Genomic DNA, 27272 nt, shown 5'->3' with positions numbered 1-27272 from the left:
CCAAGCTAGGGTGTTGACAGATGTTTGTTCTGTTGAAATGATGAACAAAGCAGATAGATGCATACTACTATATTCTTTTGCCACTCCCTCCAATTTGGAGAGAATGCATTTGAGTAAATATGTATATGCAGTTATCACATGTTAAAAAGCTAGATTATTAGGTATTCTAATATGACATGTTTTTAATTGGTTGGAGTATATGTGATATGTACATACATTCAGTTCTAAATATTTTATTTTAAATCGTTGCCATTCTTAAATTAGCCATTCTGGGATTTGATTATTCTGGTATTTTAATTTCTCACCACCACCCCCATTTCAGTTAAATTGTTTAGTTAATGATTTACTCTATTAAAATTATTTTGGGGGGAGGTATCTTTTTTGTCAATGATTTGCTTTTGTGAATTTAAATTTTATTCAAGCTATTGCATATAGTTGTGAGAAATTAAATAACTTGAAATTATTTTATTGAGAAAACCAAAACCAGTGAGGCTGTAAGTTGGAATTAGTCATGTGCCTAAGTAAATTTTTACATTTAATGATCATATTATTAAATACAAATTTGTTTTGGAGGAATTGAATGAGTTTTTATTTTATAAAAGAGATATGATGAGAAATGAATAATACTAATTTGATCTGACTATAGATATTTGCATTTTCATTGCACAGGATTATTTGAATTTTTCTTTACAGGCGAATTAAACCTGAAAATTAGTATCAAAATGTTCCTCGATTTACAAATCCCATTTCTTCCTAAAAATCAATGTCTGTAAAATGCAGTTTTATGAATTAGTATTTCTAATGCTCCATTGAGACTGGCTAATTAAAAGAACCCATAGTTTAAACTTTTATAAAATTTGTGATATTCTTATAAAATTCACTTTCCAATTTTTTGTACATGTGTGATACATTTCTATTTTTATTTAACATGTACTTATGAATTTAACTGACAGTTTCTGTGTGTTAGTTCCTCCTTCAGAAACTTTTGTCCCTGGCTGGCGTAGCTCAGTGGATTGAGCGCGGGCTGGGAACCAAAGTGTCCCAGGTTCGATTCCCAGCCAGGGTACATGCCTGGGTTGCAGGCCATAACCCCCAGCAACCGCACATTGATGTTTCTCTCTCTCTCTCTCTCTCTCTCTCTCTCTCTCCCTTCCCTCTCTAAAAATAAATAAATAAAATCTTTTTAAAAAAAAGAAAGAAACTTTTAACTTTACATGCAAAAGCCTCATGTTATAAGGTCATATCCACATTTTAAAAATACCTACTGAAGTAGAGTAATTGATTATAAAAGCTGTTTATTAGCCTGTGACTTATTAATTTTTGACAACCAAAGGTATCAACCATTTCTAGAAATTCTGGATTTAGGATTTAAAAGTTAAATGAGCGTTGTGCCTCCAAGATGTCCAGGGAAGAAATGTCATCTTCCACTGAACCCTTTTAAGATAAGGGCTTCATGGCATTTTCCTTGTGGTTCCCTTTGCTTGAGCATTGTTTAAAAAATGAACCTGGTGGTTGTCATGGCATCAGAGACGAGCCTGTGGATTAGGATCTGAAACTAGTAGTACTAGCTAAAACAATAATGACAAATATAAACTTGATGATTTACTATGAGAAGTCAGTAGAATATTATAAAAATTTTATCTCAATGAGAGATGTGTAAAATTTTATCTCAGTGAGAGAAGTCTACTTGATTCAGCCTATCAAGTGGACTTAGATATTTAGCAGACTGTACATGTAGTTGAATCAAGTAAGCTGATCTTTCCTCAAAACTCTCATCAGTATTAGTCTGAAAGCCTGAAGGAGCCAGGCTCCAGAACTGGTCACCAGAGTTTGAATAACCCTGTCAGAGCCATTTAACCTCTCAGAATCAGTTGAGGAATAAGGGTAGAAGAGACAAGCAATGAGTTTTTAATCAGATAGCCTGTAGAGCACTTTGAGTTCTTGGGGGAAAATTTTTCTTTAACCAGAGAGCACGCTCAGCTGAGGTCAGAGGTCATATTTTGCCCAGAAAACACTTTCGTGTTACAGACACACACACCTTTTACACTGAAAGGTGACATTTGGTTTCTCTTACACTTTAAATTCAGATATACAAATTCTGTCTTGTTCAAATGAAATCTACCCATTATGCATACTCAGTTCATATTCAGAAATGAGAAAATGTAAGGAGTATTTGAATAGTGAACCAGGAGTTAGGGGAATGTAGTTTAGATTTCTTTTTCAACCATTGACTTGTCATGAACAAATAACCTTCTGAGTTGTATCATGCACAGAATTTGTGCAACTAATGATTTAATAATGATTACTGAAATAACAGGTATAAAGTAAGTAGCCTCAGGGAATTGAGGGTACTATTTAATTCCCTTTTCAGAGAGATATTTATTCCTACTTTCTGTCAGTCCTGAAATACTCCTTGGGAGTTGAAAGTGAACATTCTGAGTACATGAGCTTCCCTATACCAGTGGAGAGCTTTTGTATTAAATTATAGTCAACCTTAGTGGTGGGTAGCAGCCTTTTGTGTGGACTTCTTTTCCCAAAAATATTTCTCCCATAAGCCTATTGATCATTCCAAGCATTATGTCAAAAAGCTTTGCCTTAAATAAAATATAGGTACCTGGGAAGAATAAGAAGAGATCATTATACCTTAGAATGAACCAAGTTTTTCAGATTCATTGAGTACAGGTTGTGTGCATCAGGCATGAAGACCTGGACTGACGAGCAGGGAGGAGAGGATAGTGGCATCAAAGCACCATTTGGAAGAAGAGGAGGGGTTTTCTATATATTTTCCCCCTCAACCTTCCTTTTATTTGCAGAAACAGGGCCTCATAATAGTTTAAACCATCCAGTTGGATTCTGAGACCATAAGGGCCAGCCACAGCAACTAGGATTAATTGGGCTTTGAGTACCAGGAACTCAAAATAAAATCATAAGCAAAATAGAGATTTATAGTGTCTCTCACATAAAAGAACTTCAGAGATTGGCAGCCTAGGTCTGGTGTGGAGGTTCTATAAAGCCATCCAAGATCAGGCTCCTTCTAATCCCTGTTAGAGAAACCTAGTTGTGACCTCTGTCTTTATAATTCAAGTTGGTTCCTAGAGCTGCAGCCAGTACATCTGCATTCCTGGAGTGGAGAAAAGAAAGAAGGGCAGGTCCCCTGTCTCTGAAGGAGACTTATTGAAAGTCTCATATAACACTTTCATCTATGCCCCATTGGCCAGAACTTAGAACAAGGTTCCACCAGGCTGCGTGCAAGCATGGAATTACAGTCTATTAGCTGGCCAGCCCATTGCTAACCAGTTACAAATTGGGGATTCTGTTAATTTGAGAGAGAAGGGGAGGTATTTGTAGGGAACTAGCTGTGCCTGTAAGAGTAGCATGCTTATTTTGTGTTTGCTAGTTCCTTTGCTAAGCACATTACTTGCATTATCTCATGTAATCCTCACAGTATCTCTATGAGGTAGTTACTATCATTATCCCCATTTTATAGAAAAAGAAACCAAGGCTCAGGGAGGCTTGCCCCAGGTTGCTCTCAGCAAGTAGCAGAGTGGGAGCTCAAGTCCAGGTCGGGAGCCCATGCCCTTTACTGTCATTTTATCTCTGTGCCATAGTTTTGGGAAACCATTTTCTGACAAAAATCTCTAAATATGAATGCCTCCCTAACAACACAAAGCACTTACACAGTTGATCACCTACTCACTTGTATTTTTTTGTCAACAACATTAGTTTCTTTAACAAAAGCATATATGAAAAATTGAACATGTGCTCAATGGTAACCTGACTTCTTAGAAATGTTGATTTAAATGACCTAACAGATGGAACTCATTGGACTAAAAAATAAAAGGGAGATCCTCAGACTCTCTTTCTTAGTCTACTAATTAACTTCTTTTGAGTTTAACTTTTGAAAGAGAATCAGAGTAGAGTTAAGAAAACAGAGTACTGTGTTTTAAGAAACAAAAATGATGGACTGGCAGACAACAAACTTGTATTTGAATTTCAGATTACTTAGCCAGCCTGGGCATCTGTGTTAGTCTGTGTTCCCCAGAACCAATAGGATGGAAATATATTTATGTATTATATACATGTATTGTATATAGACATATATACACATGCAGAGAGAGAGGGAGGGAGAAATGGATGCAGTCACAAGCTGGAGAGCCAGGTTATAGTTCCAATTCGATTCCGGAGGTCCAAGAAAGAACCAGGAGAGCTGATGGTGTAAGTTGTAGCCTGAGTTCAAGCCCAAAGCATGAGAAGACCATGTCTTACCTCAAACACAGTAATGCAGAGGAAGCATGTTCTCTTACTCAGCCCTTTTGTTCTTTTCAGACCTTCAGACCCTCAACGGATTAGATGAGGCCCACCCACATAGTTACAAAGACTGTTTATTCTACAAACATTCTTTGAATGCCTGCTACTGTGCCAGGCACTTTTAGATGTTCTGGGGAATATAGCTGTGAATAAAAACAGACCATATACTTCCTGTCAAGGTATTTATATTCCAGTGAGGAGAAACAGACAGTAAACAAATAAATGAATGGTACGGCAGGTATAAGTGCTAAAAGGAAAGATAAAGCTTGTTAATGAGATCATAAAGCATTCAGAACATTGTCAGGTGCATGGATGCCTAGTAAATGTCAGCACTTGGTGCCATCTTGTCATCATCGGTGGGGTGGGGAGGAGAAGGTAGCAGCTCCTTCTCTGCCTCTCAGAGTAAAGGTGGAGATCAGGGATGATACTAACAGTAATGACAGATAATATATATGGTTTTTCCTTATAATGGGTATATGTTACTTTTATGTGAAAAGAAATGGGAAAGTAACTTCTCCTAAGAAAACCAAAGCGATAGTACAAGTGAACAGGCTGTGATTGGGTTGATCACAGGGACACGAAAGGTTGGAGGGAACATTCCAAACAAAGTTTTTTTTTGTTTTTTTTTTTCAATATTTCTTTTTTAAATTTTATTTTAATCATTGTTCAAATACAGTTTTCTCCTTTTTACTCCCAATCCAGCACCCCTCCCACCCCTCCCCACTTCCCTCCCATTACCACCCTCCCCTTAGTTTATGACCTTGTGTCCTTTAAGTTTGTTCCCGTGAACCCTTCCCACTGTCCCCTTAAATTCCCTCTACTCTCTTCTGTGGACACTGTCAGCCTGCCCTCTATTTCAGTGTCTTTGGTTGTATTTTGCTTGTTTCTTTGTTTTGTTATTTAGGTTCCTGTTAAAGGTGAGATCATATGGTATTTGTCTTTCACTGCCTGGCTTGTTTTGCTTAGCATAATGTTTTCCAGCTCCATCCATGCTGTTGCAAAGGGTAGGAGCTCCTTCTTTCTTTCTGCTGCATAGAATTCCACTGTGTAAATGTACCATAGTTTTTTGATCCATTCATTTACTAATGGGCATCTTGGTTGCTTCCAGCATCTAGCTATTGTAAATTGTGCTGCTATGAACATTGGGATGCATAGGTTCTTTTGAATTGGTGTTTTATTATTCTTAGGATAGAGTCCCATCAGTGGAATTGCAGGGTCAAAAGGCAGATCCATTTTTAGTTTTCTGAGGAAGTTCCATACTGCTTTCCATAGTGGCTGTACCAGTCTGCAGTCCCACCAGCAGTGCACTAGGGACCCCTTTTCTCCACAACCTCTCCAACACTTGTTGTTTGCCAAACAAAGTTTTTCTTCATCACGCTGTCACAGTGTTCATCATCAAACAGTGCTGTAAAGTGTTAAGCCTGTCTCCTAATACCAAAATCTCAAAAGGTTATGGTGGATTTTAGTAGAAAAATAATTATTTGTCATATATTAATATTTCTTTACAATGCCTTAGCCTTGCACCATAAGTTTGGCATTTTAAAAACCAGTAAGCAAATTCTAATAGAGATTAACACAGATGACATGATAAAATCCACATGAAATTGATTGCTAATTATGTGTAATTGATTATCACACTCTCTATACGTCAGGGACACACATGGCTAAGCCAAAGTCAAGAGGTAATCCATCCTCAAGTTCCATTAAATTAAGAGGAAAGACCTGAGAAAATGATTTATCTGCCCGTTACCAGGAGTCAAACACATTATCCCCATTCCTTTCTTGCAACAGCCCTATGGGGGAGATATTCCTAATCCCAGAGTTAACACATGGGAACTGGGACCCAGAGTAATTAGCTCAGGATCACACAGGCAGTAAATCTAAAACCTAAACCCAGGTCCTGCCCTGGGGCCCATCAATTCCCTACTGGACAGCTGCTTTAGGGAAGGATATGCAAGGCAGGCTGGGGGAGGAAGGGCGGAACCGGATCTCATAGGTAAAATTCATGGGCAAAATTCTTAAACTGCATGCCCTGATTGATACTCGTGAAAACATGATTGTGCTTTCCAGACTATTGATAGGAGTTACAATATGGGCAAAGAAAAATGGCTTTGTACATTCAGTTTTTATATTAGGATATGTTCAATTGGGGTGCCTCTTTAACACATAGTCCCTCAGTTAGCATTAGTGTTTTATATGTCAACACTACCTGCTTAGCTGTGTATTCATGCACAGTGGTTACTGCTAAGACTATACTGTTACTGGATACTCCATTCACCTTGTTTTTCCCTTCTGAGCTCTAGCTCCGATTTGCCTAACAAATTTCAATGCCTAAAGAACAGAAGTTGTCCCAGTACAAAGCCAGAGGCTGTTGAGCATCTTGTACAGAAGTCATTTGGGAAACATGGTTGCTGAATGCACACAGATATTCTCCCTGGCCTTTATGAATCTTTGAACCACATATCTCTTTAAAATGTTAAAATAAAAAGCTAATTATTTTTTAGAGAGGGGTGGGAGGAAACACACTGTTTATTATTTCAAACCCTTCCTTGAAAACTGCGTCTCAGAGGACTGCTGAAGAAAGCTTTTTTGGCTGGCTGTGTGAGCCTCCCAAGAACTAGGAGCTGATGCATTCTCCTGTAACGCAGAAACATGCCCAAGGCAAGGTTGAAAAGCCATTTTGAAAGAGCCCAAGATACTTGCCACCTCCTATCAAAAGATTTTTCTCTGAGCCTCAAAGAGGTTTTTAATTTTTATTTTTGGTTAAGTATTTATTTTAGCTCAAGGGCATTTTAAGTATTTGAAATACATATTTCTGTGAAAATGAAAACACACTCCTTTGAGATAGACTACAAAGAGGTCTGGGTCTTAAAACAAAACACTGAACAAAGAGAAATAAGGCAGAAGGGATATGAAACAACTCCCAAATTGAAAACTTCTTTGGAATACTGCATTCTCTGTGATGCCACCTGGAAAACTTCTTTTTTAAAGCACTCTAGAGATCCCAGGCTGATGAAGTGTTTCTGTATATGCTTGCCCTGGTTTTATTACCAGCCACTTAGATGGAAAGAAAGAGCGGTGTTGGGATTAGATAACTCTCAGCCAACTTCTGAATTCTGATCATGGTGTTGACAAAGACTGGCATTGGAAACTAGGTTAGCTAATTTAACCTGGCTTCATTTTCCTACCAAAATGATTGGGATTAATAAAATTCCCATTGCAGGGATCTGTGATGACAACTGTTTGATAAAAACTTTATATATAGATGTTGTTTAGGACCTCCTGCTAATTATTAATTTTCTCTTAGAAATTTGAGAATTAGTTATGATTGGTGCTTGTGAACTACAAATAAGACTGTCTTTTCAAAGAAGTGAACTGTATAAACCGAAAAAATTTCATTTGGCTTAGCTATGAAAAAGAAAGTGTTAGACAGTATAGTTTAGTAAAAAAAAAAAATTGCTAGAGAATGTTTCGTATCAAGAGTCCTTCTCAAAGAATACAAGGTGTATCCAGGAAGTACCCAGACAGTATAATATGAAAAATACAGATATTTATTGAAGAAGATACAAGAAACATTGTACATAGGACAATGATGCCTCAGTCCCTTCAAAGTAGCCACCTTGAGACCTCACACATTTCTCCCAGCGTCTCTTCCACTTTTCAAAACACTCTGCAAAATCCTTTGTTGGAATCATCATCAGCTGCCCTGTTGTATTTTCCTGAATCTCATCAATGGTCTGAAACCTCTTCCCTTTCAAAGGTGATTTTAGTTTTGGGAAAAGCCAGAAGTCACCTGGCACCAAATCTGGGCTGTAGTAGGGCTGAGTCACCTGGATGATTTGATGTTTTGCCAAAAAAAACTCTGCAGGAGATGTGATAGTGATACATGAGCAGGTACTTTGTTGTGATGATGCTGCCAATCACCAGCTGCCCATAGCTGTGACCGTTTTTGTCGTAGTGTATCTCTCAATCAACGAAGAACATTGAGGCAATACTCCTTGTTAATTGTTTGGCCTGTAATCGTGATGGACAAAACCTTCCCAATCAAAAACACAGTTAATGTGGTCTTGATCTTGCTGCGACTTTTCTGTCCCTTCTTTGGGCACAGAGAACCAGGTGACTTCCATTGGGACAACTGAGCTTTCATTTCCAGACCATAGCCATACATGTAGACCCACCATTCATCTTTGGTTATGATCTTGAGGAAAATCTAGTTCTTTGGTAGTAGTTTTAATCAAGTTACTAGCAATTGCAGCACTTGTTCCTTCTGCTCTGTTAGCAGAAGCCACGGAATGAATTTTGCCACAACAATTTCATATCAAGGTCCCACATCAAAATCTCAGACACAGTAGTTTTTGGAATTCCTGGATTAGCTTCTAGTTCTTGCACTGTCAGTCACTGGTCTTTGTTGATGGCAGCCTGTACACATTCAACATTCTCAGGTTTCTGCTTCTTGTAGGCCTTCCAGAAGGTGAATCACTTTCAACAGATTCTTGACCATCTTTGAAGCATTTGTGCCACACTTTTGTTTGCACTGTACTCATTGCATCATCCCTGAAAGCTTTCTGAATCATCAGAATAGTTTCTGCAAAGGAATGTTCAAGATTAATTCAAAATTTGATGCAGATTCATTGCTCTACTCGCTCATTTTTTAATGTGACAGCCACACAGTGCATGTGCTCACTCAATGGCGTCTACTGCCCCCACTGACTGGTACAGTGAAGTTGTCGTTGTTCACGCACACACATTGCAGCCCACTCTCCATGGCTGCCAGGTTACATCAATGTCACACAAACCATTCTTGCTATATTAACAATGTCTGGACTTTTTCCAGACAGACTGTATTATGCAAACTTTAGCAATCTGAAATACAGTTTCTTATAACTTTTAAGGTATTAGAATACTTTAGTAACAGACATATTAATCAGGATTTTTTTAATTGGGTAATTAAACTACTTGACTTAGTTTATTATTATTCTATATTTAAATATACAGCTAACCTTTGTCAGGTACTATTCTAAGCACTTTACATAATTAGGTCTTTAAATTCTTCCAACAGTCTTATGGGGTCATTGAGATACAGAGTGGTTGAGTACCTGCCCAAGGTCACACAGCTAGGAAGTCCCAGACCAGGCAGAACCCCCTTTTTATCAGTGATTATAACATAAGGCAGACAGTTAGGTTTCAACAGAGAGGTTTAGGCAGAGGCTTTGGAGACCCAAAGAGAGAATTCCACATTGAGGACCGAGAAAAATTCAGGGGAAAATATCTGAAAATGGACAGGATTTCAGTAACAGGAGAGACTGAGAGGAGGCAGGAAGGCTTTCAACAATAAAAGAGCAATGTGAACCAAGACATACAATTAGGAAGAACACAAGCCATATTCATTGAATTCCCCTCTGCAGCTATATCTAGAGAGAAAGGAAAAAACAGGAGTTAAAAGATTTCAGGAGAATACCAGAATGAGATTATCAAGAATACATGCATCAGAAAGAAAAACAAAGTTGGAAGAATCACACTACCTAACATCAAACTATACTATAAGGCCACAGTAATCAAAACAGCATGGTACTGGCATAAAAACAGACACAGATCAATGGAACAGAATAGAGAGCCCAGAAATGAACCCACATCTTTATAGTCAGTTAATATTTATCAGAGGAAGTAAGCACATACAATTGGCTAAAGATAGTTTATTCAATAAATGGTGTTGGGAAACTTGGACTCACAGATACAGAAACATGAAACTAGACCACCTTCTTACACCACACACAGGAGTAAGTTCTAAATGGGCCAAAGACTTACACGTTAGACCCCAAACCATAAAAACCCTATGCAGCAAAATCTCGGACATTGCTCATAGCAGTATTTTATTGGCTATATCTCTCCAAGCAAGGGAAACAAAAGAAAAAAGTAAGCAATTGGGACTACATCAAACTAAAAAGGTTTTGCACAGCAAAGGAAAATATCAACAAAATAAAAAGACAACCCACAGAATGGGAGAACACATTCACTGATACATCTGATAAGGGGTTAATATCCAAAATTTACAAAATTCAACGTTAAAAAAAAGCCCAATTAAAAAATGGACAAAAGCCCTGAATAGACACTTCTCCAAAGAGGACATACAGATGGCCAATAGACATATGAAAAGATGCTCAACATCACTAATTATCAGAGAAATGCAAATTAAAACCACAATGAGATATTGCCTCACACCTCTCAGAATGGCTATCATCAATGCATCAATAAATAACAAGTGTTGTGGAGGATGTAGAAAAAAGGGAACCCTTTTGCACTGTGGGTGGGGATGCAGACTGGTGCAGCCACTGTGGAAAGCAGTAGGGAGACACCTCAAAAATTAAAAATGGATCTGCCTTTTTACCCAGTGTTCCCACTTCTGGGAATATACCCGAAGAAATCCCAAATACCAGTTCAAAAGAGCGTAAGCACCCCTATGTTTACTGCAGCGTTATTTACAATCACCAAGATACAGAAGCAACCCAAGTGTCCCTCAGTAGATGAGTGGATAAAACAACTATGGGACATTTACATAACAATACTACTTGGCTGTAAAAAAAAAAAAAAGAAAGAAAAAGAAAACTACCCATGGGGACAGTATGGATGGGTCTGGAGAACATTATGCTAAGTGGAATAAGCCAGTCAGACAAAGACAAATACCACATGATTTCACTCACATGTGGAATCTGATGAACAAACTGAACTAACAAGCAGAACAGACAGACTGATAGGTGGAGAGCAGATGATAGCCATGAGAGGAGGGGAGGGGAGTGGGTGAAGGGACTGAGCGAAAAGGAAAAAGGACTCACAGACAACAGTGTGTTGACTGCAGTGGGGGGTGGGCTAGTAAGGGCACTAAATGGTCATGAAAAAATATACAATAAAATTTTTTTAAATAAAAGTAAACTACAATAATAAAATGCTGAAAAAAGAATACAGGCATCAAATAATGGATGGACATCTACTCCAAAGCAGTTTCACAACCCAAAAATCTTTCTTGCACAGCTTAACAGCTTCTCCTCCACCTCCTCTTCCTCCTTAATAAATACAAAGATTAGTATTGGATTTGAGAAATGAGGTATATGTATCAAATTCCAAGTCATCTTTCATTAAAAGGAAAGGATTTTATCTCATTCTTTCCATTTTAGTTGATGCTGCAATTCTAAGGGTTGTAGGGCTTTTCAGGTATTTAAGATTTTAAGATTTCAAGTGTCTTATATTCCTCAGCTTAAGTATTTCATATAATCAACTTTATAATTCAAATGTCTAATACACATGTAATGTCAAAGACGTGTGAAACATTTCCCTGAAAAGAATTAGGTATTTGAAACTGCAGGTGACTTTGAAATTCTAGTCAATCCATTGGGCTTTCATTATACATGAGCTTTCCCCTCAACATATCCAGCTCCTTGATCCTTTGCCACTTCTGTTGCCACTGTATTCCATGTGGCCTGGTTAATGTGTATTCCGTGTGCCAGCTCTTGGGTATTTCTTTTTTCAGTAAACGTGTATCTCAGTGCCCTGTTGAAATAAGGACTTTCTGCATGATCTTCTCTCTCACTGACTTTCTCTGTTGACTTCTTGGGCAAAGATTAAATCTCTTTCCAGCTCCATTTCTTTGATCCATAAAACAAAACCATCCCTCTGCTCTCAGCTTCTCAGGTGTGTGAGAATAAACAAGTGAGCTCTGGCAGGGCCAAGGCTTCGTGTGGGCTTAAAAGACGTGCTGGAAGGGTCAGGTGTTTTATGAATTGCAGTAGCATTCATTGTGTGCCAGTTAGCACTGCTCATGCCTGACATTTGTGGCTATTATTCTCATTTCTAACTAGAGGGGAGAAAACTACATAACATGCTAAAAGGCTAAACAAGGATTGGAACCCAGGCAATCAGATTCCTGAGTTTAGGCATTAGAGCTTTTCAAAAATGGAACAGGTTGTCTTTTTAAGACAGGGTTTTCCATCTTCAGAGGGTGGCTTCCCAGCAGGTCCGTGGAGAAAGATTGTGATATGTAAGGTGCTGGCATTTACGGAATGCAGTTATTCAGCATTTGTCCCAAACTTAAGAATCTGTTCCCTGTTGCTACAGCAGTAAAATGGAAAACACTAAAAGCATTGTTGCCTCCACTCTAAAATTGTTACAGGATCATCTCTGTTGCATCTAAATAGTACACACTGAATGGCCAGGAGGTGCCTCTCGACAAAGATATAGGTCCTAGAAATGCATCAGTGATAGCATCAGTGGCAGACACACAGCCTTGTCATCAATGAGCTAGACTGGTGAGGTATTTCCATACACAGTGAAGAATGCTAGACCAGACCGAGATCTCCACAGCTCCAAGCAAGCACAGAGCCACTCTGTGTATGTGTGGTGGAAGGGGGAGGGAGGCTCCCTGGTGAAGCTCACACCTGAAATTAAAAGTAAAGGAAGGGTGGGAAGGATGCATGAAACCACATTGCCTGTGCAGGGAACTCTGTCCACTTTGATCTTGTCAGTATTAGCAAATCATTGGTATGAAAATAGAGGGAGTATTAAGCAGGACTTTCTGAAAAACTGCTTTTACCACTTTCTCCTTACCCAACTACAATTGAAGGACTTGAGAGACAAGAAAGGAAAATATCTTTTGTAAAATTAGAATTTCCTGGATAAAAATGACATTTATTTCATGTTAGAAATCTCCAATAATTGCAAAGTGGGCAGAGATTACATGAAATTGTTCATTGCCATCATGAAAAAAGTACCCTTTTGAGCTAATGAACTAGTATAAATCAATAAAGAATAACATATAATTGGATTTCTAGTAATTACAGTGTAATGGAATCAAATAGGACAAGGTCTATTTGTAATACATAGTAGGGGGCTCAAGAAACTTTACTGAATATGAATGTTTGTCAAGAGTCCATTAGAGGTAAACAAAACAAGTAACCCCTGTCTATGACTCAAAGACTTCAATCAGAAGCTGCCTCTGGTAACTGCTGGAAACAGAGCTAGCACAGATTAAGATCAATAAATACAGGTTACTTGTATTACAAATAGAAACAGTTTCTTTTCAATAAGGCATAAAACAATTTGTCCTCTATAGGATAAATTAATCATTTTTCTTTTTTAACTTTTATGTTTTAATTATACTTTATTGATTATGCTATTACAGTTGTCCCAGTTCCCACCCACCATTCCCCCCTCCACCCAGCACCCCCCAGTCCCTCAGGCAATCCCCAAACCATTGTTCATGTTCATGGGTCATGCATAGAGATTCTTTGGCTACTCCATTTCCTATACTGTACTTCACAGCCCCACAGCTATACTGTAACTACCTATTTGTATTTCTTAATCCCCTCACCTCTTCACCCATTCCCCCACACTCCCTCCACTCTTGCAACCATCAAAATGTTCTCTGTATCCATGATTCTGTCTCTGTTCTTCTTTATTGCTTAGTTTTTAGACTCAATTATTGAGTCTCAATTGTTGAGTGTAGATATGTATTTTTTTGCCATTTTACTGTTCATAGTTTTGATCTTCTTTTTCTTAAGTCCCTTTAACATTTCATATAATAATGGTTTGGTGATGAAGAACTACTTTAGTTTTCTCTTGTCTGGGAAGCTTTTTATCTGCCCTTAAATTCTAAATGATAGCTTTGCTAGGTAGAGCAATATTAGCTATAGGTCCTTGCTTTTCATGACTTTGAATGTTTCCTGCCAATCCCTTTCAGCCTGTAGTTTCTTTTCACAAATCAGCCAACAGTCTTATGGGAACGCCCCTGTAAGTAACTAACTGCTTTTGTCTTGTTGCTTTTAATATTCCCTCTTTGTCTTTAACCTTAGGCATTTTAATTATGATGTGTCTTGGGGTGGGCCTCTTTGCATCCATCTTGTTTGGGATTCTCTGTGCTTCCTGGATTTGCAGTTCTACTTTCTTCACCAGATTAGGGATGTTTTCTTTCATTATTTTTCAAGTAGATTTCCAATTTCTTGCTTTTTCTCTTCTCCTCTGGCACCCCTATGATGCAAATGTTGGAACTCTTGAAGTTTTCCCACAGGTTGTCTACACTATCCTCATTTTTTTGTTGGGGGGGGGATTTTTTCTTCTCATTATTTTGATTGCTTGGTTTTTTGCTTCCTTGTATTCCAAATCATTTATTTGATTTTCAGCTTCATCCTCTTTACTGTTGTTTCCCTGTAAATTGTTCTTTATTTCAATTAGTGAATTCTTAGTTTCTGACTGAATCTTTATTACACTGTTGAGTTCTTCACTAATTCCCTGAGCATCCTTATAACCAGTGTTTTGAATTCAGCATCTGATAGATTGCTTTTCTCCCTTTTGTTCTTTTTCTGGAGTTTTGATCTTTCATTTAGGCCACATTTCTTTGTCTTCTCATTTTGGCGGCCTCCCTGTGTTTGTTTCTATATATCAGGTACAGCTGCTATGATTCCCTGTCTTAGTAGCACAGCCTAATGTTGTAGGTGTCCTGAAGGGTTCAGTGGCACAGCCTCCCCATCACCCAAGCTGGATACTCCGGGTACACCCTTCATGTGGGCTGAGTACACCCTCCTCTTATAGTTCAATCTTGATTTCTGTTGGTAGATCAATGGGAGTATCTTACCCAGCTGCATTCAACTGGCTGTGATCACTGACTACCAACCTCCACCCACCATGGAGCATCAGCTGTGCAGGGGCAGGGTTTTGGTGCTCCATTGTGGTCTCCAGGTGTCCACTGGGTCTGCAGGCTCTAGGGTTTCCCAGGTGGTGCAGGCCAAGGTCAGTCCTCGCCCCCCATATTTTGCCCAGGGCTACCCTGCCTGAGCTATAAAGCAATTGGAGATGGCTGCTACTTGTGCTGGCTTTGGAGCTTCCCAAGTGAAACCAAACTCTGAATCTAGCTAGGGTGGTTGTTGCTAGTGCTGGGCCTGGAGCAACTTAGCAAGTGGTATGAGGTGGATTATTGCTTATTTGAGAAGATTTTGGAAATTGTGAAGCATTAGCCAAGACCAGCCATTCATATGAAAAAAAAAAGCTTGAGTTGGCTTGTAGTTAGATGGGATAGAGTCTCTGGGGATCTCCAGGGCGGGGCAAACAGTGTTAGCCAGGTTGATGGACTCTCAGATATGATACCACCCTGCCAGCTCCACAGGGGAAGGTTCAAAAAAGGGACATTAGCCTTTGCCCATCTTTCTGTAGGGAGAAAACTATCCACCAGCTCTTGCCTTGATACCATACACTTCAGTTTCCCCCTGTATGCCACTGGTGCCTTTCAAGCTGCTACTCTGGTGCTGGAACTCAGAGGGAGTGAGTCTGAGTACGTTCATGTGTGGATTCAATTCTGTAGTTGTCATACTTCCATTCAACTCGATTTCTGTTGGTTCTGAGTGATGGTTGTTCTGTATTATAGCTGTGATCTTGATGTGGTTGTGCAACGAGGAGAACCGTGTTTACCTACGCTGCTATCTTTACCAGAAGCAGTGTCTCTTTTTTAACTTTGATAAAATTTATTTAAATCATTTTTTTCAATTATAGTTGACAAATTAAACTTTCATTAAATAATTTTATTGTGAAACTAATTGCAATTTTGTATTGCCATTTAAAAATAACTGCTCAATTTAGCATTTTGAAAACAATGACTAATGCCCTACTTTAACTTAAATATAATAGTCAAATATAAAAGCATGTTGCAAGTCCGTAAGTGTGTCAACCCTGTACCTATCAAATAGTTCCTGGGTTTCCCTCCTTAATGAACATTTAATTGGTCAGTGATCAGTTTGAGAGCTAAAGTCACTAGAGTGATAGATATCCCAGTTAAGATTTATCAATATAACAGTGTGTTAGACCATGCAGACATTTTTCATTTCTGGATATTTTCTGTGCAACAAATCCAATGAGTTATGGCCTTAGTGCCCGTAGAGAATTCCAGGAGGAACTTTGTATCTTCAAAATACCATGGTATACTATTTGTTGCCTCATGTTAACAGAAGCAGGAGTTACTGATTATACTATATTTTGCCGTGTATAATGCAGACCATTTTTCCCAAATTTTTGAGGGAAAAATAAGGATACACATTATACATGGGTATAATAATCCCATGTATAAGGCATAAAAAACATGAGTGTGTACCACACACAGCAAAATATGGTGCCGGTATTTGTCGTGACATTGGTTTTTCCTTTAGGTTAAAATTCATCTGCCATCTACCCCAGCACTGAAAAAAAAAATCAACCCTGTTAGTCTCTGAGAAGTATAGTATATACAATATTTTTCCCCAAAAGTAAATTCTGATGATATTAAGTTGTTACAAGATTAATTTCTGAAATCACGGACTCATAGAATTTCAGAGATGGGAAAGGCCTGAGAGATCACATGGCCCAACCACCTTCTCTACAGATGAGGAAGCTGTGGGCCAGCTGAGTTAAATGCAGCCCTGCTGCAAGGTCACATGGTCAGGGCCACGGTAGATTGAGGACTCACACCCTTGGATATCTAGGACATGAATGTTCCCCCCATTAACACTGTCTCTTGAAGATGAAGAAGAAAACAGTAAATCTCCCACAGAAAACAAAAACAGGAATGATATTATGGATTGCTCTTTTCAGACAGACTGCTAATGCCATTCTATCTTAATATTCTTTTTCAGAGCGATATATTAAAATTCTCTTGCAAAGAAGCCTTTTAGTTACACAGTTCATTTTCCCTTCTATGATCAGGCCTCTACTTTCTATTTTTTCTTTTGTCCTACACTTTTCAAGGTATTTGAGGTTCATAGTTAGATTTGATTCTTCCCCTAATCTTGGTCCTGTGGGGCAGGGGTCCCCAACCTCCCGGCCATGGACCTATACTGGTCCGGGCCTGTTAGGAACCAGGCCACCCAGCAGGAGGTGAGCTTGGATGTAATGTGCTTGAATCATCCTGAAACCATCCCCCCACCCCAGTCCGTGGTAAAATTGTCTTCCCTGAAACCTGTCCTTGGTGCCAGTCAGGTTGGGGACTGCTGCCATAAGGAGACCTCATGTCGTCATGTCATCTCTACTAGATGAGACTCATGTGGAGGGTCAGAAGGGCTGAGGTTATAAAGCTATTTTGTAGCAAAGCTGCAACCAAAATCCTGGTTTATTGGCTTTCGTAGACCTGAGCTCTTTCCATTAAAATGTTGCTCTGTACAATTAATCCTGAAGCAAAATCTTCCACCCTACACCAAACAGGGTATCACTATTTTTGAGATTTTCATTAGCCATATTCCCTTCCTATGCATATGTGTTCTCTATTTTCGCTGATTTCATTTCAGTGGAGTCATAACATACCTCAAATTCTTTTGGTAAACCACCTACTGTCTACATAGAAAGGCAATATCTCATGATATTTATTTGTTCATCTTCATCTAACTGTTCATCCTAAAGAGCTTTGCCAAAAATTTTAGCATACACTTAAATAGAAATATTGATAATTAGAAATGATCATCTTTCCAGTAATGGAAAATCATTACTCATTTTTTGTACTTATAAAATTTGTATTGAATTTATTAGGGTATCCTGGCCAGGTAGCTCAGTTGGTTAAAGTGTCATTCTGATATGCCAGGTTTACAGGTTTCATCTCCAGTCAAGGTACATAGAGGATCAACCATTGAATGCCTAAATAAGTGGAACAACAAGTCAATCAATCAATCAATCAGTCAATCAATCTCTCTCTCCACTACCCTCTTTTCTCTCCCCTCCCAAAAAAGAGTCAGCCAATGAATTAATTGAGGTGACACTGGATAATAAAGTTATGTGGGTTTCAAGTGTACAAGGCTGTGCTACATCATCTGTATATCGTATTGTGTGTTCACCATGCCAGGTCGTCTCCTTTCATCACCACTTACCTTTCCTCTACTGTCTTCTATATACCTCTCCCACCCGCTTTTCCTCTAGCGACCACCATACTGTAGTCTGTGTCTATGAGCTGTTCTTTTTCCCTTAATCCCTTCACCTTTGCACCAGGCCTCACAACCCTGCTCCCTTCTGACAACTGTCAGTCTGTTCTCTGTGTCTGTCAGCCTGTTTCTATTTTGTTTGTTAGTTTATTTTGTTTGTTAGATTACACATACAAGTGAAATCATTTAGTAGTTCTCTTTCTCTGAGTGGCTTATTTCATGTAGAATAATGCTCTCCAGGCCCATCAATGCTGTCACAAAGGGTAAGATTTCCTTCTATTAATGGCTGAGTAGTATTCCATTATTTATGTACCACAGCTTTTTATTCTCTTCCTCTACTGATGGGCACTTGGGCTGCTTCCAAATCTTGGTTAGGGTAAATAATGCTACAATGAACATAGGGGTGTGTGTATTCTTTCAAATTAGTGTTTGGGGTTTCTTCGGATATAATCCCAAAGTGGAATCACTGGGTCAGAAGGCATTTTCCAATTTTAATCTTTTGAGGTATCTCCATACTGTTTCCCACAGTGGCTGCACCAGTCTGCATTCCCACCAACAGTGCAGAGGGTTCCTTTTTCTCCACATCCTCTCCAACACTTGTTGTTTGTTGATTTATTGATGATAGCCATTCTGACAGGTGTGAGGTAATATCTCATTGTGGTTTTAATTTGCACATCTCTGATAATTAGTGACATTAGCATCTTTTCATATGGCAATTGTTCATCCATATGTCCTCTTTGGAGAAGTGTCTATTCAGGTCCTTTGCCCGTTTTTTAATTGGATTGTTTGGGAGAGTTTTTTGGTGTTGAGTTTTATACGTTCTTTATAAGTTTTGGTTATTAACCCCTTATCAGATGTATCATTGAGTATGTTGTCCCATTCAGTGTGTTGTCTTATCATTTTGTTGATGGTTCCCTTGTGGTGTAAACTTTTTAGTTTGATGTAGTCCCATTTGTTTATTTTTTCTTTTATTTCCCTCGCCTGAGGCCAATATATCAGAAAAAATATTGCTGCAAGAAATGCTTAAGATTTTACTGCCTGTTTTCTTCTATGATTTTTATGGTTTCAAGTCTAACATTTAAGTCTTTAATTCATTTTGAGTTTATTCTTGTGTATGATGTTAGGAGGTAGTCTGGTTTCATTTTTTTGCATTTATCTGTCCCATTATCCCAACATGATTTACTAAATAGACCAACTTTACCCCACTGTATGTTCTTGCCTCCTTTGTCAAATATTATTTGACTATAAAAGGCGTGAATTTATTTCTGGGGTCTCTATTCTGTCCCATTGATCTATATGTCTGGTGTTTTGCCAGTACCGTGTTTTCTTATTACTCTGGCCTTATATCAATAGTATATAGCCTGATATCAGGTAGTGTGCTTCTTTCAACTTTGTTCTTCTTTCTCAAGATTGCTACTCAGGGTCTTTGTGGTTCCACATAAATTTTTGGAATATTTGTTCTTGTTCTGTGATATTCATTACCCTTTTTAAAAAAAAAAAAGATTTTATTTATTTATTTATTTATTTTCAGAGATGGGGGGAGAAACATCAATATGTGAGAGAAACATCCATTTGCTGCCTCTTGCATACCCCCAACCGGGGACCTGGCCTGCAACCCAGGCATGTGCCCTGACCAGTAATTGAACCAGAGATGTTTCAGTTTGCAGGCCCACGCTTAACCCATTGATCCACACCAGCCAGAGCCGTTACCCATTAATAAAATGAATTATTTTATGGCACATTTTCCAAATATCAGTAGTTGACATTTACTGCGCACTTTTTATATGTCAAGCTCTTTCTTTCTGTGTTCTTTACATATGTTGACACATTTAATCTTCCCAACTACCTTATGCAGTGAGTAATGTTGTTATGCTGATTTTACAGTGAGGAAATTGAGGTACAGAAAGGTCAAGTTCCCTGCCCAAGATCACACAGCAAGTAACTGTACAGATAGGATATAAACCTAAGCAATCTGTTTTTGAGTCTAAGCTGTTCATCACCAGTATACTACCACTCAAAGTGAATTTTTTGTAAAAGTTACTTTGCAAATATGATTAAGTTTTGTAAATTCTGCTTTCATTGACTTTCGGAGAGCCATGTGAGCCTAAGAAGAGGAGATAGGTTATGGAAGGTCATCATTGGGAGCAACCTCAGGGATCATCTTTTCTAGCCTGATGCCACAAACGACAATAAAAAAGACAAGTGTCACTCACAGGCCTTAGGTGGGAGGTAGGGGACGGGGGGTACTGACACGTCCATTAGTAGTTTTGGGCAGTGACATTAATGTTGAGGGTTGGTTTCTCCTGTCTTTATATTCTTTATGCAAATAAAACATAGTCCCCTCCACTTTTCTCCCCAAGCGAGCTCCCAGACTTAAATAAAAGCTGATTAAAAAGAAGCTTAGGAATTTTTCTCCATCTACCACTTATTCCATCTAGTCACTTATTTCAGGGAAGTTCAGCCTTAGTTTAGCCTTCCCTGAAATAAGTGACTACCCCTTCCTGTTTGTCCTACAATAAGAGTAGGCTTGTTTTTGTGTCTTCCTACTGCGTAGGGATTTCATCTCTAATGCAGTGCCTGGCTTAGGGATACTGAGTAGCTGTTGGGTACATGAATAAATGAGATCAGTGTGCACTGCTCCCTGGAACCTGGGCTAATGTCCACTCAATTCGCAGTATCTGTCAGCATACATTGAAAGGGTCCTAACTATGAGAGGTACACTGCAGATAGGCCCTTTCAAAGTGTGAATTCAGGTAGCGTGTTTTATGAACATGTAGGTATCTGTGCAGTCAACTCATGGGCATTCCTCCCTGGAGGACTGGCTTTTCCCCAGCCCACGTTGCAATATGGAATAGCAGGAAGGGCCTCCATCTCCTCTGCTTTGTTGTTCCTTAGTTCTTTCTCCCAGCTGCTTTGCCTTTGGGAGGCAGCAGCCTGTGCCTCTTTGCCAAGAGCCTGGATATAAAGCCACTCAGCCTGCCCCCAGACACTGGACCTTAGAAACTGTCAAGAATAAGAATTACCAGCCCTGCGTTGTGCTTCCATACATCCTCTCACTTGACCCCAACATTGCCTCAAAGGAACTGGAGCTCAAGAAAATTAAGAAACTTTTTCATCTGGTCAGTGGTGGCACCAGAACTCAAATCCAGGTCTGCCTGGCTTCAGAGGCTGTATTCATCACCAAGGTTGGCTCAGTGTAGAAAAAAACAAGAAGACTCCAGATTGCAGGTGTAAAGATCCTGGAAGGCCGTGTAATGAGTGCTCTCTTAGGGGTAGTTCCTGCCCCCCACGCTTGTCTAAAATAAGTCCCCAAACACATGGCTCAGCAGAGCAGACTGTAACCTGGAGGGAGGGACTGAGGCTTGTGTGGTCCCTTGGAGGAGTCAGGCTCCTTGCAGCACAGCTCAGTGTCCATATATATTAATGGTATAAATAATGTACATAAATGGGATCTGTCCAGAAGGTGTCCACCATGTGATATAAAAAATAAGAAGATACAAGATATAAGAAACATTGTACATAAGACAATGATGCCTCAGTCCCTTTCAAAGTAGGCACCTTGGGACCTCACACAGTTCTCCCAATCGCCATCAGCTGCCCCATCGTATTTTCCTGAATCTCATAATCTGAAATCTCTTCTCTTTCAAAGGATATTTTAGTTTTGGGAAGAGCCAGAAGTCACAGGGCACCAAATCTGGGCTTTAGGGAGCTGAGTCACCTGGGTGATTTGATGCTTCACCAAAAAGCTCTGCATGAGATGTGATGCTGAGCCAGTGCATTGTTGTGATGAAGCTGCCAATCACCAGTTGCCCATAGCTGCAGCCTTCTGAATCATCTAAATAGTTTCCATGGAGGAATGTTCAAGCTTAACACAAAATTTAATGCAGATTCGATGCCCTACTCAGTCTTTTTTAATGCAGTGGCCACACAATACATATGCTCACTCAACAGTGTCTACTGCCCCCACTGACTAGTACAGTGAAGTCATCATTGTTTACGCATGTGCTTTCCATCCACTCTCCTTGGCTGGTTACATCAGTATGGTACAAACTCTTCTCGTTCTTTTAATAATGGCTGGATTTTTTCTGGACAGGCCTCATATATGCACATATATAGTAAGTACTCAAGTAAAGTTGAAATTGCACATACACAGGCACAATTGGCATCCACAACAACCTTGTAAGGTGAGCAGAAGTGTTAAATAATTTCCCCACATCTAGTAACTGGTAGATCCCTTCCTGGAACCATGTCTTCTAACCTCTGAGCCAGAAGTCAGACAGTAGAACCTATAGCCATAATCCACTGATCTTCGCCAACACATGGATAGTTTTCAAATACATAATGATTTCTTGATGCAGAATATTGAAATTTACTATAGAGGGTTTTTTTTTTATTTAACATGCAAAAGTGGTGTCAGATACATTATATGGGTGGGTCAGTATTTTGCAGTCTCACAAAGAAATCTGTGGTACAGTCACCTTCTACTTGACTATATTCTTCCTGCAGTTAAGGACAGCCAGAGCAGAAAGGTAAATTGAATGTGTTCAATAGAGAATTATGCATGGAGTTTTAGCAGAGATTTCATACAGGGAAATATGCTATTGGAGTACATTTAAATGGATATAAGCCTATCATCATTTGGTATGCAAACGCTTGTGTTTGCATTAAGCTGATGGAGAAGCTGTTGTTTTCTTTGCTGTGTGTATTCAAAATGCACCTTTGAAAAAATGAAAGCTTTCTTTTCCTTCTCAGAAAAAGAGAACTGTCGGTTATTTTATTTTATATACAGAATACATTAAACTTCTGTCAACAGCTTTTTAAATAATGCAGTTTGTACTTGCACTCATCTGCAATTAGAGTTCTCAAAGAAGCTTTTAGTGTTTTTCTCCCCAACTTTTAAAAATTCATTCATTTTAACTGTTAACATTTCAGAGAATAGTGGAAACCCTAAGTCAAATTGGAAAGCTGAACAAAGACATTTCACTGGGTAAAGAATCCTCAGCTATTGTGCTGAACTACATGAGATATTTACATCCTTTTCTTGCTAGTGTCAGGTGAAACTTAAATGTTTTCCTTTTAACCCAAACTAGTTAATAAGAAATGCCATGCTGGCAGCCAGCTTGGGATCCTTTCTTTTGAAGGCTTAGTTTGTGCAAATTACCTCCACTAGTCCTCAGCATCTAAGTAAAGCAAGCGTCAGGAGATCAGTTCTTTTCTTTGTGATGTATTTTTTAAAAAGATTTCTTAAGTACCCACGGCTGTCTGGGATGCCTTTTCATGCAGCTATGGTGGGAGTCACGTGTTCTCATTTCTTCTTTCCTATGAACAAGAAGAATACAGACAGCTGAGCAATGTGTGTGTGTGTGTGTTTGAGAGAGAGTGGGAGAGGGGGAGAGAGAAAGATTGTTTTTTTCACCCTTTTATTTAAAGATGTAACTGGAACCAGCACCCAAATGGTATGTGGGTTTGCTTTGGGCAGGGAATATAAACAGAGCCAAGCCTAGAAATGCAAGGTGTGTAGTAGATTCATTGACCTCGCTGTTTGCCCAGCTGCAGGGTGACTCCCTTTTCATTCCCCAGCTGCCCAGCTGCTTCCTAATGCTGTTTTATTTTTCTTTTAAACCAAAGTAGCCAATCAAACTCCCCCCTACAGGTTTGATAATTAATAAAAACAGACAACTTTGCAGTTACACGCCACTCAGAAAAAGCTGCCATAGTTTATAGGTTAGCACTTACTTTGTTCTTGTTCAGCAGCGCTGTCCACTTAATTCGCTAGTTTACATTTTTAAGGAAAGACATCATCATCAGATTTTATGAAAATAAGTAAAGGCTCTTCATTAACCCCATATTTTATTCTTCAAAATACTCATATTGAGAATGTGTATTACATTAAACCATTAAAATGCTGATTTTTATCCCTTTTTTAAATATAACTTTTAAAAAAGCAATTTCAAATGATTCAACCTAAGTAAATGTATTTATTCCAGTGGTACTTACGGTACCCAGACTATTTTACAACTCATTTTGAAGTGAAAAAAATCAAGTTCCTTACTTCAAAACATTACATTGATCTCAACTTCTGAACAACTGTACCTTAATCACAGAATTGTCTTGGTTATGTATAAATGAAGTACAACCTATCTTCTATGGGCGAGAATCCGACATAATTTAAGAGAACGTGCCCCCACCGTTACCTGGGGGCTGAAATCCGGTGTGTCCCTTGGTGCAGTTGCTCTGGAGTCCTCACACCTGACGCATGTTGCTTCTTTTAAGGCTTGTAATTGTGCTCAAAACAAACAGGTTTCAGACATGGTCCAGGTGTCTGACTCTGGAGATAAAAGCAGATTGAAATTTTATTGGAAGACTCTGGTTTTCAAGTAAACTCTCTGAAAATCTATCACTCTTCTTTATCTAAGAAGAGATGATATCAAGATATAATAAGTTTCAATGACTAAAATAAAATAAAATTTAAAAAGATATAGGTTTAATTATAGTAGTACAAAATTAATAATATAATATTTGAGAAAATGTTAAGCATATGTTATCTAAAGTGCTTTGAGAGATTATAGAGAGGTTATTTTTTCAAATTAGCAGAGTGTTAAATTGGAGACATTTTCAAAAGCCTCAAAAATGTGCCTATTTTCTAACCCTGCAATTCTCCTTTGGAAATGTATCCTAGGAATAATGACACAATTTTGTGAACTAATATTTCTGTAATTAAATATAACCAAATTTTTTAGTATAAGAAATCATTGTATAAGTTTGCAGTATGTGTAGAAAGGATACTATGCAAAAATTTGTGTTCTATTTTTAAATTTATTAAAATGCAAATTATGAGTATCATTTCTAAGAGAAAAAGGGTATATACATCAAGGAATTGAATAAAGCAAAAAGTTGAAATATCCTAAAATGTTCAATAATAGAAAATTAGTTAAGTTATGGTACACTCATATAAAGAAATACTATACAGCCCTTAAAATTGTGTTTTAGAAGAATATTTAGTGATGTAAGAAAATATTCTGAAACATTAAGTGAAGAAAGGACATGGACATTAAAAGTAGTAATACCATATGGTCCCAGTTTTTTAAAAGGAGAAATGATATATGTCATTTCAAAGTGAGGTGTGTATGTGCATATTTTCATAAGAAAAAGACTAGAAGTCTATGTACCAAAATTTTACCAGTGGTTACCTCTGCTTGCTTTTCCTTTCCTTTCCTTCTTTTTCTATTGTATGTTTTCTACATTAAACATAAATTATTAGTTTGTGGTCAGAAAAACAATATTTTATATTAAAACTGCCTGAGCCTTATTATTTATGTTTTGTATTTTGACAAGTAGATTTTAAGCAATACAATTTAGTAAGGGCTATACTAATTTAGAGCTTTTTAAAATAAATCCAAGGTTAGACTAAAATTCATCCATGAATAATGGTTTATTCTGCAAATTAATAACGCAGAGGAGATTTTAGAGAAACACCTTTAAGCTTGAGGGATTTTTTCAAGTACACTGAAAGCATGCGTAAGACTCTAAATCATTTCTTCATGAAGGCCTGTCCCCTAAGTACCTCTTCTGGCAGGTGAATTTAATTTGCATGTTTCTGTTTGCTTTAAGTAGAAGCAGTGTTCCATAGTTCATCTATTTTACTAACAGTCCAAAGGTTGGAAGGTGATATTTTTAATGTATGTGTTAGATAATAGTTTCCATTTACACTCTAAGTTACAAACAGGCATCTTTTAACAATTTGGGTCACATTTCGCAGGTGATGAAAACGTACCACATGTATCATACAGAGAGCATCAGTGCGGAGAGCAAGCTGAAAGAGGCCGAGAAACAGGAAGAAAAGCAAATCGGGAGATCCGGCGATCCAGTCTTTCATATCAGACTAGAAGAGAGACATCAGCGGCGAAGCTCTGTGAAGAAAATCGAAAAAATGAAAGAAAAGGTAAGTAAAAATAGATTGCCAAGTCTTTCTATCCTCACTTGAGGTGACTTACTGTCCTCATTTGAGATGACAAACTGAAGAACACTGATGCAACAACTGATAGACACAGATTGTAAATTATCATGAAATGGCATGAATTTTCTCCCAAGGGAATGCAAAATGTTTAAGAAACATAAAAATCATGTAATAACAGCTGGATACCATTTAGTAGTGAATGCCAAGTATTCAATACACAATGTAGAGAACTCGAATATTAACAAAGAAATTTCATTGCAAATGGGCCCAAAGCCCAAATACATTGTTGTTATTCCCCGTAGCTGGGTAATTTTAGTTTGTTATTCAAATCAGATTTGAAATGTACTTTTCTCAAAGGACTTCAAAGGTCATTTGTAGATGTAGAATAAATTGTTTAGATTAATAGAAATTCATGTATGTTTCTGTCTTGTTTAAAAATGACTTTGTTGTCTTTCCCAATGCCTGGATCTTCTTTGCCAGAGACAAGCAAAGTATTCAGAAAATAAGCTAAAGTCAATTAAGGCGCGGAATGAATATCTCCTAACCCTTGAAGCAACCAATGCCTCAGTTTTCAAGTATTATATTCACGATCTTTCAGATTTAATTGATGTAAGTACTTAAAGTTTTTATATTTTTCATATTAGGGTGAAATTAGTAATAACTATTTTGCTGATTCTAAAGCACCATCATTCATTAAAACAATGTTATTTTATGTAATACTCAGAAAGAAAAAATACTACTAATTAAACCATACATGAGACTAAGACACTCTCAATTGTAAGAGGCATGTGAAAAAAGATACATTCTAAAACCATGGAAAACAAATTACTCGACTCTGTGTAGCTGTGGGCGCCTGGTAAGCCCAGCTAGGAAGGGGAGTATGCAGCCCCCAGCTGCATTCATTGATTCAGAACACGTTTATTGGGCCCCTACTGCTGTGAGATGCTGAGGCTCTGAGAAGCCCTATACAGTTCTTACCTTCTGGGATTTAAAGTGGAAAAAGCAGATGTTGAGCAAATGATGACACAAATAATTGTTTTGGTATAGTTGTGATAAATACTGTGAAACAAAATAATGTGCATAAACCACTTTTA

General features: G+C 38.2%; 1 protein-coding gene across 2 annotated transcripts in view; it reads left to right on the top strand.

Moving 5' to 3' along the window:
- The window catches only part of SRGAP1 (SLIT-ROBO Rho GTPase activating protein 1), a 265130-nt gene that overhangs the window by 146050 nt on the left and 91808 nt on the right, over positions 1 to 27272 (top strand). For both annotated transcript variants that reach the window (XM_028532604.2, XM_028532603.2), the window contains exons 5-6: positions 25981 to 26163; positions 26659 to 26787. In XM_028532604.2, coding sequence (XP_028388405.1) covers positions 25981 to 26163; positions 26659 to 26787 — 312 coding nt within the window. The remainder of the gene's footprint in view (positions 1 to 25980; positions 26164 to 26658; positions 26788 to 27272) is intronic.

This window comes from Phyllostomus discolor, chromosome 2 (genome assembly GCF_004126475.2).
Source record: "Phyllostomus discolor isolate MPI-MPIP mPhyDis1 chromosome 2, mPhyDis1.pri.v3, whole genome shotgun sequence".
NCBI lineage: Eukaryota > Metazoa > Chordata > Mammalia > Chiroptera > Phyllostomidae > Phyllostomus > Phyllostomus discolor.
The sequence above is the reverse complement of the archived record's forward strand: the minus strand, read 5'-3'. Positions and strand labels throughout refer to the sequence as shown.